The 11,976-nt window shown below is 33.1% G+C and overlaps 4 protein-coding genes across 6 annotated transcripts; 2 read left to right on the forward strand and 2 right to left on the reverse strand.

The window, feature by feature from the left end:
• Positions 1-358: 358 nt before the first annotated feature.
• Positions 359-4,005, forward strand: GCS2alpha (glucosidase 2 subunit alpha). 2 transcript variants are annotated; one of them, XM_066728246.1, is made up of 6 exons: positions 359-447; positions 908-1,003; positions 1,089-1,829; positions 1,913-2,162; positions 2,229-3,789; positions 3,883-4,005. In XM_066728246.1, exons 1-6 carry the CDS (start codon positions 431-433, stop codon positions 3,993-3,995), a joined length of 2,778 nt encoding a protein of 925 aa, XP_066584343.1. In that variant the 5' UTR covers positions 359-430; the 3' UTR covers positions 3,996-4,005. The 2 variants fall into 2 exon arrangements, with proteins under 2 accessions (XP_066584343.1, XP_066584342.1); XM_066728245.1 differs by lacking the exon at positions 359-447 and adding an exon at positions 475-634.
• Positions 4,006-4,153: 148 nt separating this feature from the next.
• On the reverse strand, positions 4,154-6,738 carry GPHR (golgi pH regulator). The gene is made up of 8 exons (XM_066728248.1): positions 6,452-6,738; positions 6,055-6,218; positions 5,878-5,984; positions 5,401-5,808; positions 5,143-5,324; positions 4,899-5,084; positions 4,773-4,838; positions 4,154-4,705 (listed from the first exon to the last, which is right to left on the reverse strand). Exons 1-8 carry the CDS (start codon positions 6,491-6,493, stop codon positions 4,505-4,507), a joined length of 1,356 nt encoding a protein of 451 aa, XP_066584345.1. The 5' UTR covers positions 6,494-6,738; the 3' UTR covers positions 4,154-4,504.
• A 201-nt stretch (positions 6,739-6,939) lies between these two features.
• On the reverse strand, positions 6,940-9,213 carry LOC136774095 (endoplasmic reticulum-Golgi intermediate compartment protein 2). Of its 2 annotated transcripts, XM_066728191.1 has the most exons (6): positions 8,717-9,213; positions 8,439-8,614; positions 7,993-8,365; positions 7,679-7,929; positions 7,339-7,599; positions 6,940-7,269 (listed from the first exon to the last, which is right to left on the reverse strand). In XM_066728191.1, exons 2-6 carry the CDS (start codon positions 8,539-8,541, stop codon positions 7,079-7,081), a joined length of 1,179 nt encoding a protein of 392 aa, XP_066584288.1. In that variant the 5' UTR covers positions 8,542-8,614; positions 8,717-9,213; the 3' UTR covers positions 6,940-7,078. The 2 variants fall into 2 exon arrangements, with proteins under 2 accessions (XP_066584288.1, XP_066584287.1); XM_066728190.1 differs by having other exon boundaries at positions 8,439-9,212.
• A 153-nt stretch (positions 9,214-9,366) lies between these two features.
• Positions 9,367-10,306, forward strand: LOC136774096 (uncharacterized). The gene is made up of 2 exons (XM_066728192.1): positions 9,367-9,827; positions 9,885-10,306. Exons 1-2 carry the CDS (start codon positions 9,559-9,561, stop codon positions 10,213-10,215), a joined length of 600 nt encoding a protein of 199 aa, XP_066584289.1. The 5' UTR covers positions 9,367-9,558; the 3' UTR covers positions 10,216-10,306.
• Positions 10,307-11,976: the final 1,670 nt, after the last annotated feature.

Genomic DNA, 11,976 nt, shown 5'->3' on the forward strand with positions numbered 1-11,976 from the left:
GTTAAATTTTATTCCTTTATTCGGCAGTTATAATGTATTACGTGTTATACACATAATGTAAATGTTTTTGAGACGTTTTCTCAAACTTTATTCTTCTGCATCAAAGTTTGCTATTCTCTCTCTCTCTCTCTCTCTCTCTATATATATATATATATATATATATATATTTTTAATGCTTATAATTGTAATCGTTATTATAAGACCTCTTTCTGTAGTCTCTTCTTCCTCTATTTACTTTTCTACTCTATTTTTCTAATCTTACATAAACAGATACTAGATTACGGGTTAAACATGCTTATCTCTTCTCTTCGCCTCGGTTTTTTTGTTCGCAAAGATTCGTTTAATTTCTTTTCAGCAGGCGGCGCGACGACTGACGGCTTGCTGGCTGCCTAATGGCTGAGAGGTTTTTAACGTATATTCAACATTCAACATGGCTTCGTACGTGAGGTGAGTGGCCAATTTCTGTTGTTTTAACCTTTAAGGAGAATACGTGCGATTATAAATGACTTACCGCTGATCCTGCCAACAATTCTTTTCTCAAATCTGAATTTTCTCTTAATATTTTTCTCTTGGCTTTTGGAATTTATTTTTTTAGCTGATTTTTAAGAGTAATGGGCAAGCTGACGTGTCACCGGTATAATTATTTATATTCTAATTATATTTATTTATAAACAATATATTTAGATTCAATAAAAATTAACAACATGTTCTGAAGGTGATTATTAAATTGAAAAATAATTGTCTGAAACATTTAGACTAACCATCTTTCAGATGAAATGCACATGTTTCTAGACATCTAGATAAATTACTTATCAATCAAAATTTATCAAAAATTTGGAACACATCAAGTAAATGGCTGTAATTATAAATCTAATATTTATGTTTAATTGGTGCTTTTTATTTTTAGGTTAGGTATTTTATTTGCATTAGTGTGTCTACCGTTTGTAATAAATGGAGTCGATCAGAATAATTTTAAGCTGTGTGAACAAAGCAGTTTCTGCAGGTAAATATATTTTGTATACAATGCTGCCATTCTTTAAAATTTATACTAAAGCCTATTTTATTTCAATATGTTTTTTTATTTGTAGACGCTGCAGAAAGATGGAAGCAGGAAAAACTGCTTATCAACTTTTGCCAGATACATTAACCCCGAATGAATATAGCATATCTGTAGATCTATTAAATAAGGATACTGGAGTTTATTATATATTAGAGTTCACTGCATTAAAGGAAAATACTTTTAGACTTTACATTAATGAGAAAAACCCATTAAGACCAAGATATCAAGTTCAAAATGCTCTTCAAGATCAGCCGCAAAGAGGCAAGTTTGATAGAGTTGAAAAAGCAACTGATCACATTGTATTAGTCAGTGGGAATAGTAAAGCCATCCTATATGCAAATCCCTTTAGAGTGGATGTATATGCCGGAGATGCATTGATTATATCTGCCAATGCTAGAGGATTAATGAGATTTGAACATCTGAGAACTAAGAAGGAGCCAAAACCAGAAGGAGAAGAAATTCCAGAAAATATTGAAATCCCTCAAACTGAATACCCAGGAGATGGTGCAGAAGATGACCCTGGTGCATGGGAGGAAAATTTCAAAAGCCATCATGACTCAAAGCCTTATGGTCCAGAAGCAGTAGCTCTGGATTTCAGTTTTCCAGGAGCAGACCATGCTTATGGAATTCCAGAGCATGCAGATTCTTTAGCATTGAAATCCACTAAACAAACTGAGCCATATAGATTATACAATCTCGATGTGTTTGAATACGAAGTCGACAAAACAATGGCGCTTTATGGTGCTGTCCCCGTTCTTTACGCTCATGGGTAATATTATATATAAAAATCAACATATTATTATATGGAAATTCCATAAAATTAATTATATTTTGTTCTTTACACGATTACAGTAAGGAAAGATCTGCAGGAATCTTTTGGCATAATGCAGCAGAAACTTGGGTTGATATTCTATCTAGCACTGATAACAACGTAGTCGAAAGTATTGTTAATTTTGTTTCTCGATCGACAAAGAAGTCCCAAGTGGATGCTCATTTCATGTCCGAATCTGGAGTTATTGATGTCTTCTTCCTATTGGGACCGCAACCGCTCGACTTATTTAAACAATATGCAGTTTTGACTGGCACAGCTCCGTTACCTCAAGTAAGTATAAATATCCTCTTTTAAATTTAAATTACTGTAGTATTGGCAAGTAATTTGAATTATTAGGTGTTTTCTCTGGGATACCATCAATGTCGCTGGAACTACAATGACCAAGACGACGTGGCACAAATCGCGGAAAATTTCGACAGATACGATTTACCAATGGACGTCATGTGGTTAGACATTGAATACACAGACAACAAAAAATACTTTACATGGGACCCTAGGAAATTCTCACAACCCCTTGAAATGGTTCAGAATTTGACAGCAAAGGGAAGAAAATTGGTGGTCATCATAGATCCCCATATTAAACGGGATAGTGGATACTTTTTGCACAACGATGCTACTAACAATGGTTATTATGTAAAAACGAGGGATGGCAAAGACTATGAGGGTTGGTGTTGGCCAGGCTCTTCCTCATACTTGGACTTTTTTGATCCAAAAGTTCAGGAATACTATATGGGCCAATACGATTTGGACAAATTTCATGGAACGACAAACAATGTTCATATATGGAATGATATGAACGAGCCAAGTGTTTTCAATGGGCCGGAAGTAACAATGCCAAAAGATGTTATACATTATGGTAATTGGGAACATAGAGACGTTCATAACATCAATGGACTCATGTATCATAGTTCGACGTATAATGCTTTATTCAAGAGATCGGGAGGGTCCCTGCGACCCTTTGTTCTCACCAGAGCATTCTTTGCTGGCTCGCAGAGAACTGCGGCTGTCTGGACCGGAGACAACTCAGGCGACTGGGAGCACCTCCGTATTAGCTACCCAATGTGTCTATCCCTGGCGATTTCAGGAATTTCTTTTTGTGGAGCGGATGTCGGTGGTTTCTTCAAAAATCCTGATGCGGAGCTATTCACTAGATGGAACCAAGCTGCCGCTTGGCTTCCATTTTTCCGTCAGCATTCTCATATCGAGACTAAACGTAGAGAGCCATGGACATTCAATGAGGAAACGACTCAAATCGTGAGGGAAGCTTTCAGGGGAAGATATTCCTATCTACCTCTCTGGTACACTTTGTTCAGAGAGCACGAGGTTAATGGTACTCCGGTAATTCGACCACTTTGGGCTCATTATCCAACGGATGCCACGACTTACACCATAGATAACCAGTTGTTGCTTGGTGATTCCATTCTGGTGTGTCCAGTTTTTCAACCTGCTGCTACAGAAGTTTCGGTTTATTTGCCAGGAGAGCCAAACGTAATTTGGTACGACGTGGACACGATGCTGCCAGTGTCCTCTCAAAATGGTCTTGTTAAGGTTCCTGTTACGATTCACAAGATACCGGTTTTTCAAAGAAGCGGATCGATTGTTCCTCGCAAGATGAGAATTCGTAGAAGTACGGTAGCCATGAAGAATGATCCTTACACCTTAATAGTAATTGCTGATAAAACTGGTAATGCCAATGGCACATTGTACATCGACGATGAATCCAGTTTCGAGTACAGACATGGAAAATACTTATATCTGAGGTTGAATTTCGATGGAACCACGCTCACTTCCTCTATGATAGATAAATTAGCCTCTTATGGAACGAAAAGCTGGCTTGAGAGAGTGGACATTACTAACCCACCCAAAGGTGTTACGTCAGCCAATTTAACATCGAAAAGTAAGTTACCCAAGAATTAATCATAATATGTAGACATAAATGAAAGAATAATTCAATAAAAATTAATAATCAATTTTCTTCTCTACTTTCTAGGTCTAGGAACCGTACCACTGGAAGCCAAGTACAATCCAAATAATAATGTACTGACGATTCGTAAGCCTTCTGTAAATATGGGCGAGGAATGGAGTATCACACTGATTCACTAAAAATAGAATATGCTAGCTGAATAATTTTGCAGTAATTTGCCAGTTTATATCGTTCATATACTTTTTCAGCTATCTGTGATCCCAGGAACTTATTGTATATTAGAACAAATGCAAGTGTAACTTAGTCACCAAATGATCGAAGTATCTCATAATTTCAATTCAGGTTTAAAACTGTAACCTTTACTTCCGAGATTATAATTATACGTATTGTAGTAGAGCATGTGCAATGAAGATAATTCTGCAATTTAAAATTTTTACAAGATAGTGACATTAACAATTTTTGAAGAAATCAAATTAATGAATACTTTTGATTAACTAGTTCTTTTCGATGAAGTATTACCAATTGCAGAAAGTAATAAAACATCGAACATTGCAAACTAAGTTTTAACTTTTAGTTGATAAACCATAATATAAGTCTTACTGTCTTTATATTTCAGTTAATTTGTAAGTTATCTTATATATAAAATAGCAATAAAGATAATTGTAATGAAAAAAAGGATTTTATTCAATCACATGCGTTCTGCTGGCGCCTGTTTGTGGGCAAGATATAAAAATACTATGGACGATAGTGCGGATACTAAGAAAATAACATCAAACCATCTGTGATAAAAATTAAACTGCAAATCACCAAGAACTTGAGTTATAATTATACGATATTCGGCAGGCATGTTCATTCTCATGAGTAAAACGGAAGATACGAAATACATCCCCTGAAAATTAGTAACGTGTCCCATTAAGTAAATGCGGAACCTTCTTAATTTCACTCATATTTCTTACCATGATCTGCGCGAGTATTAACACAATAATGTTTGATGATTTACTGCTTGATATTGCATAGAAGAACTAAAAAGAACGATTTATATCAACTTATTTTAATTCTTAAATATAAAAATCAATGTGTACCTTTGTAAGAGTTAACAATAGCCCACGGATGGACGTTAAAACTATACACCCAACTAAATAAAACGAAATATGTTGGGACCAAAATGTAACATCAATATTAAATCCCATCCAATGAACAACAATTTCTATGCCTCTTGTGACTGGATCCTTTTTCCCCACTCGATCAAACACAATATTAATAGTAGACTAGAAACAAAATTTAATTACTTCTTTGGACAATTTTCTATTTTATGGTAAGGCTTACTATAAAAATTTTCCATGTGCAATAAAGAGAAAAGAAATATCCTAAAAAGTTAAAGTATTTTCCCTGCCACGTTGCCGCCCATTCTAAACGTTCTCTGGCATTTTGAATATCATGAGCTTCCAAAAATAGCTGTCTAGATAACTCTTCCAAAGCAGTGACTTCTTCCTGAAGCTGTTTTATTGCTATAATATACAATGCAATTTAGCTTGCTGAACACTTGTTTTTCAATTATTAAGTATAAATGCTAAAAATACAAACTTTCCTGATTTCCCTTCATACCACCTAAAGGTAACATTCCCCATAAACGCGAGCGAAACTCGTTTTGTCCAACTACTTCTCCCTTTTTAGCTAGAGCTATTCTTTTTTTTTTTGCGACAATCATATCCATAGTTTGCATCAAACGTCTTTCTATTGCTTGGACATCTGCATAAGATACAGGCCTCATAAAGTAGGCCATAGAGGAGTAAGGATAATTAACAGCACCAAATCCTGATAAGAGTGCCATTACTGTAACTCCAATTACTCCAATCCGGCTTACTCCCTGCTCAATAGATAGTAACCCCTTCTTAGGACTCATAATAGGGAAGGGATCACCCACTTTCCAAAATAAGTAAAGATAGCATAGGTATACGAGTACAGTTAAAGGCCTGATCAAATTCAGTCTCACTAAAAAAGGAACAATTTATTTATAGTTATTGCAGAAAAGAGTAACAGAGTTATTGTTTTAATACCTACCAAATCTGATATTACTGATAATGAAATAAGCTATATAAAATGGTATCAAAACTATTACCATAAATAAAAGCATATAAAGACCTACATTCCAGTGAAAATACCTGGAGCTATGAAAAACAAAAACAGTTAATATAAGAAACTAGAGAAGCTTATTCATTTTCATACATGATACTTTACCTTGAGTCGAGAACACCAATGATTTCAAAAATGATCAATTCAAACATAGTGCAAGATAAAGAAAAGGTAATGGAAAAAATTAGTTGTACTAATCTGTGATGCACTTCGTAATCGCGAAATAACTTTTTTACAAAGAAAACCCATCCTCCTAGGAAAAAAATCACCTGCAAAATAAAAATTGTAACAATAAAGATAGAAAAATCAGTGTAACTTAGAAGTCGATGTTAAAGATTTTTGAAGGATATTTCGTCGATTATGCTCAAAAACAGAGAAGCGTGAGTAGCTTTTATTGAATGTTAATAAGTATTAACTATTTCGTGTACGTATTCATTTTGTATAACCTAATATTTGCAATTGAAAGATATTTATTTATCATAAAAATGTTTTAGTTTACTACCTGTGTAATAAGAATGATAAAAGTATCCTCCAAAAAACCCATATTTTACAGGCAGAAAGTTTACTTCGCATCGCGAAGTATCTCTTTTATGTTTAAAATTTGACAGGACGCAGCGGCAAACTCATCCTTAGGGCGCCATTTCATTGCAGCGATTGGCAGCGATAACGGCACACACACACAAGACCTGAACAACGGTTGCTTTCCTGTTAGCCTGAAAATCGACAACCGTGCACACCAACACAATGATAGCGAAGTGTCAATGTATAACTGTATACGTATAAATAAATTACACTCAAAAACTGCGAAAATTGACCGATAGTTTGCGCTGATAGTATGCATATACCAACTAATATACACCAATATACATTCTTATCTCACTGTCATTGATTAGTGTGCACGGTCTCTATATGCTACGATACTTACAGAGACAGTTAACTTAAAAAAGAGTTCTCTTTAATACTCGTGAAAACGAAAAGAATTGATCGATATTAAAAAATACATACAATTGCTTTAATACTGAGAATATTTCTTGACAGCATTTTGCTGAATTACATTATTTTTTACAATTAACTCCTGCACTGCTGATCGATATAAATTAAAAAACATAGATATTATTACAAAAATATTTCAAATTGATTTTAGTATTACATCAACACTTTCTTGTGGTGGTATATGTAAAATATTTACAGGAGTTTGCACAGAATAAAGTTGTTGCACTGTTGGAATAAATGGTTTATTTTCACGAGTTACTTCTTCTTTATGTAAAATTTTGCAAGCTAAAATATACCAAGAAGTTTGCACTATGCTTTTAATTAAACCTAAAAAAAATATTGTTATCAACCAATTCACATCAGAATTTAATATTTTTATAATAAGCAAATAGTTACCACTTGTTACAAAAATGCCTCCAATAGTTGCACATAATTTTACAAGAAACTGGAAAATTGTATCCCTTTCCTGAGTTACTTTAATTTTTAAAGCGCTCATGTCATATTTGAAAAAAATTCCAGGTATACCATGAGAACCTTTTTGATGATCAATAGGTCTTTGATGATCTTTTACACTATATTGGTAGGTTTTAGATGAACTCATTAACATTCTAATATCAGTAGGAACTACTTCTATAAAATATTGATACAACATCATATCTACAAATTAATTTTTCATTAAATATTGTAAGATTAATTTAAAAAATATTCGTGTTTTTAAAAAATAATTTTAGCTTACTGTCAGGTGCAATTTTCTCATCACCTTCGAGAGGATGCACAATACCTGGGCTGGGAATGCCAAAAGAAAATTTATTTATTCTATGTGTAAAATTATAATCCCGATCAGTCATAAATGCTGAAATGTGTATGTGTCCTCGAGGAAGGGACAATGATTTTCCAGCTGTAATATGAAAATTTCCAGCTACTTTATTTACATTTAGGCTTCCATGAATGCGGCAAGCATCTGGAGGATAATCTGGTGCCTGAAATCTAGAGATAATATTGAATATTTCACATTCATCTTTCCAAGTAAATTATAAAGAAACAAAATACCTAGTAGGCATTTCACTTGATAATGCAATTTGGTTTGATTTCCACAGTAGTTCATGTATTGCATGATACTCCTCTCTCAGGTAAGAATTCATATGCTTAAGTGCATCAAAATGAGATCTCTGATTTGGTGTCAATTCCCACCAAGTTTCCTCCTCCTCTAAAGTATCAAAGGCCAGTAAATTTTGATTTGTAGAATCTAATACATCTGCTCCAATTGTACTGCAAGGCATGGCTATTGTTACATCTATATTTATCTTCACTTTCTCATCATAGTCTGTGTCAGGTTCAAATTTAAATTGCAATCTACTATCAAGAAAATAGTTGGTTTCTGCTATTATTAAATATACAATGATTACTATTGTAAAAATAGAAACTGAAAGAAAAAATCATTCATCAATAATAATGAAACTTCAATACCTATATACTGCTTTCATGTTCTTACTTACAGGTTCCTCCCACAGCTGTTTTGTCAACATAAGGTTCTTGTATTTTTGGAAAAGCATCTAGTTCTTTTACAGTTTTTATATTGACGTTCCTTCGTCTAAGCATTTTTCTCAAGTAAATAATTTACAGTTTCATGCAATTTAATATTAATGAATATTAAATAAATAAAATTGTCAATCTAGAATAAATAATTAAAACTGCATATTTTTTTTAATTAAAAGAAAATGAAACAGTCAAAAAAGTAAAGAACTCAATCCTATATACATCTAGTATCACTCACAAAATAATCATTTTTAATGTTTTTAATTTTGATTATTCTAAGACATGGAACGTTTGCATTTCCGTACTACTATTTACAATATTTATTATTTGGCGATCAGTAATTAGACTAGTACAGTAGCTATAGAGAAGAATAGTCACTCTAGACCTTCTAGACGTGTCAAACTCACACACTCCTACATGGTGAACACTCACACTGACATTGTGCCACGTATTAATTTAAAGGTAATGTAAAAAGATAAGTTAAGACTAAGCTGTTAAAGAATCCATTCAAGGCGCTCGACCGACAGACACGGAGTTTTTCGGATTGTTGCGAAAACTCCCACTTGGCTTTTAGATGATATTACACTTTAATTTAGCAAATAAGCCTAAATAAGGATTAAGTTGAGGCAGGTTGACTAGTTAAGAGATACCGTGAATTCTCAGAAACGAGTCCAGCCCAACAGTTTTATTTCTTTTAACACTACACTACATATACTGCTTTCTAACTCCATGGACTCCATGTTATCCACTTCACGTGGACACTGGTACATATTATAGTATACATATCAGTGGGAAATTGAATCGTGTTTGGTTCGCGGCTAGCTTCACTCTATAATTTATATTATAGTTGGAAGCATGTTGGAAGCACACACGATTCAATTTCTCATTATGTATGAGTGAGTAAGGCATGCACGTGTGCACGGCGTCCAATGTCCATAGCAAAGTTCGTTCTGCCTGTCAGCTGATTGTTGCAACGCCTGTAATTGTTTGAAAACCGAACACTGAAGAACATTTTTATTAAATATTTGTGACTTACCCGTTTTGTAGAATAATATTTTTAATAAAGTTTAAAAAAAAGATATGGGAAAACGCAAAACTGAAGAATCAGATTCATCTAGTTCAGAGGACGAAACAATTAGAATGGCTTTGGCTGAAGCAACAGATCCTTTATTTTTAAAGGAAGCCTTATTTTCTCAGAAAGATTTTAATATCTTGAAAGACACAATAACTGTAGAAACTCCTAAGTCCCTTAGGAAAAATTTAGATACATTTAATGATTTCCATAATTTTGGAGTAAGCGAAAATTTTAAACAATTTGTTGCAAAGAAATTGAATGAGATGCTGGAAAAGTAAGTAATAAAATACGTCATTTTCAAATATCAATAACCTATTTTACTATATTGTAGGAATATTCGATTAAAGAATCAACAGTTAATTGAAAATGACAATAATTATGCTTCAGTAGCAGAGAAAGGAATAAAACTTTTAAGTAACTCCTACAAGTTTCTTGATGTTAAAGTTGAAGAGGAATTGATTAAGCAGGACAAAATAGTAGAATGTCATAGAAAAAGTAATAAATATGATGAATCAAAAATTTTACAAAAATGTAAAGAAGTTGCTGTAAGTCCAGACTGGATTTTATCAAAGGAAGCAACAAAAGGCTGGACAAATAGAAGAAAAAACATTGATTTCAAATATAAAAAATTAAAGAATGGAACTTTAGCTGAAATAAAATAAAATTTTAATTTTTTTATATTATATATTTATATCGTTTTGTAATAAATAATGTTCATGATGGACTAATAAATATATATTAGTTTTTTTTAAACAATTTATTATTACTTATATTCTTCTACTTAAAAGCCATAATAAATCCTTTCCGACTATACTGAAGGTATACATTTGATGTCCTTATCATTTATGTATTCAGGGAAATGCAGTTTATTTTGCAATCTTTTCCGATTTTTATAGCTGCTGAAAGTGTTCCGCTATTGATTGTGAGTACTGAAAGTCCCGTGCACACCAACACAATGACAGTGAGATAAGAATGTATATTGGTGTATATGCATACTATCAGCGCAAACTATCGGTCAATTTTCGCAGTTTTTCAGTGTAATTTATTTATACGTATTATATTTATAGTCATACATTGACACCAGCGTTGCCAAGTCCGCCATGTTGGAAGATACTACGCTGTATAGTTTGTTGGCGAGAATTGAATATACCACGCAAAATGTATAGTAAGTGTGATTCACAGAGAAGAAACGAAGTATAGTGTTTTTGGTCACGTGGGATAAAGTATACACTTTCTGCGACACTGAAATAAAGTTGAATTTATCCAACTTTTCAGCGACATCGCTAGTATCGCCCGTATCGCCTGTATCGCTGCTCTGTATACTATGTATTCAACGGAACGGAACAGGCGGATCGTGTGAATTTTAAATTTGAAAAATGGATGGAAATTCAAATTGAAAATACATTTGTCACAATTATAGCAAGCCGATACATATGAAGCTAAAATAATATAATGAATAATTATTGTAATTAATATATAAAAAACGTTGAATATAATTAACCCAAAAAACAGGCTTTGCTTGTAAAATAATACGGCATATATACGGAGTGAAGCTGTTATACCGCCCTAGAATATAGATGCGGAAAGACGAGTATCTCTTTAATTATAAAAGATATTCAATTTGTGCATAGGACATTCTCGAATCCTCTTGTTATTTGCTTTCGCAAAGGTCATATAAAAAAATTGAATATCTCTTATAGTTAAAAAGATATGCATCTTTTTCTACTAATGTTTTGGGGCGGTTTAAGTTCCTCACCCTGTACAGATTTCTTACTAAAAACAGAATCATAAATTGTAACATTTTTATTACAAAATAAATTCAATTAAGTTTTATTATGAGTAACATGTAGCAACAATGAATTTTACTAATAAAATTATCAAACTAAGGATAATTATAACTTTACTAATGTAAATTATTATTTTCTGATATATGAACTATATAATTTTCATCCTCTCATGCTATATAGGAAAATGAAGGAAATATTTTCATAACAAGGATTTAAGAAAACACATTCATTTCAAATATATATGAAACCTTTATTAATTCCTCATTCAATATATGTGCATACCTCATAACTTTTGATTATTATTTGAATATTCACAATTTTTTTATACATGCAAATTAAATTCAAATGTCATACACCATAACACGACACCACAGTCACTACCCCTAAGAAACCATTATGCGATTGCTGCTAGCGATTACCCGTTTCCTTCGTTCCTACATTCAGAACCCGCCTCAGAATATGTCGCTGCTAGCGACGAGCGACAAGCGACAAGTGAAAACATAGGAGAGATAAACTGCATATACTGTCGCTAGTGTAGTGCAGTTTGAAAAATCCGAGTCTTTTAGTGTCAGTCGTGAAGTGTTCGTCGCGTAGTGCGGTTCTCCTGCGTAGTGTTCGTTAAAAAGAAATCGCGTA

The sequence above is a fragment of the Prorops nasuta genome, unplaced genomic scaffold (genome assembly GCF_024137725.1).
Source record: "Prorops nasuta isolate Cenicafe-Biocafe unplaced genomic scaffold, Cenicafe_Pnas_1.2 PNAS00006, whole genome shotgun sequence".
NCBI classification, from domain to species: Eukaryota; Metazoa; Arthropoda; class Insecta; order Hymenoptera; family Bethylidae; genus Prorops; species Prorops nasuta.

Coding starts and splice junctions, on each gene's coding strand:
- LOC136774096 (XM_066728192.1), top strand. CDS start 9,559: ATGGGAAAACGCAAAACTGAAGAATCAGATTCATCTAGTTCAGAGGAC. Junction 9,828..9,884: donor TTGAATGAGATGCTGGAAAA/GTAAGTAATAAA, acceptor ACTATATTGTAG/GAATATTCGATTAAAGAATC.
- LOC136774095 (XM_066728191.1), bottom strand. CDS start 8,541: ATGCTTAGACGAAGGAACGTCAATATAAAAACTGTAAAAGAACTAGAT. Junction 8,366..8,438: donor AACAGCTGTGGGAGGAACCT/GTAAGTAAGAAC, acceptor TTTTTCTTTCAG/TTTCTATTTTTACAATAGTA. Junction 7,270..7,338: donor AGGCATTTTTGTAACAAGTG/GTAACTATTTGC, acceptor TATTTTTTTTAG/GTTTAATTAAAAGCATAGTG.
- GCS2alpha (XM_066728245.1), top strand. CDS start 612: ATGGGCAAGCTGACGTGTCACCG. Junction 1,004..1,088: donor GAACAAAGCAGTTTCTGCAG/GTAAATATATTT, acceptor TTTTATTTGTAG/ACGCTGCAGAAAGATGGAAG. Junction 2,163..2,228: donor GCACAGCTCCGTTACCTCAA/GTAAGTATAAAT, acceptor TTGAATTATTAG/GTGTTTTCTCTGGGATACCA.
- GPHR (XM_066728248.1), bottom strand. CDS start 6,493: ATGGGTTTTTTGGAGGATACTTTTATCATTCTTATTACACAG. Junction 5,985..6,054: donor ATTGGTGTTCTCGACTCAAG/GTAAAGTATCAT, acceptor TGTTTTTCATAG/CTCCAGGTATTTTCACTGGA. Junction 5,809..5,877: donor TATCAGTAATATCAGATTTG/GTAGGTATTAAA, acceptor TTCCTTTTTTAG/TGAGACTGAATTTGATCAGG.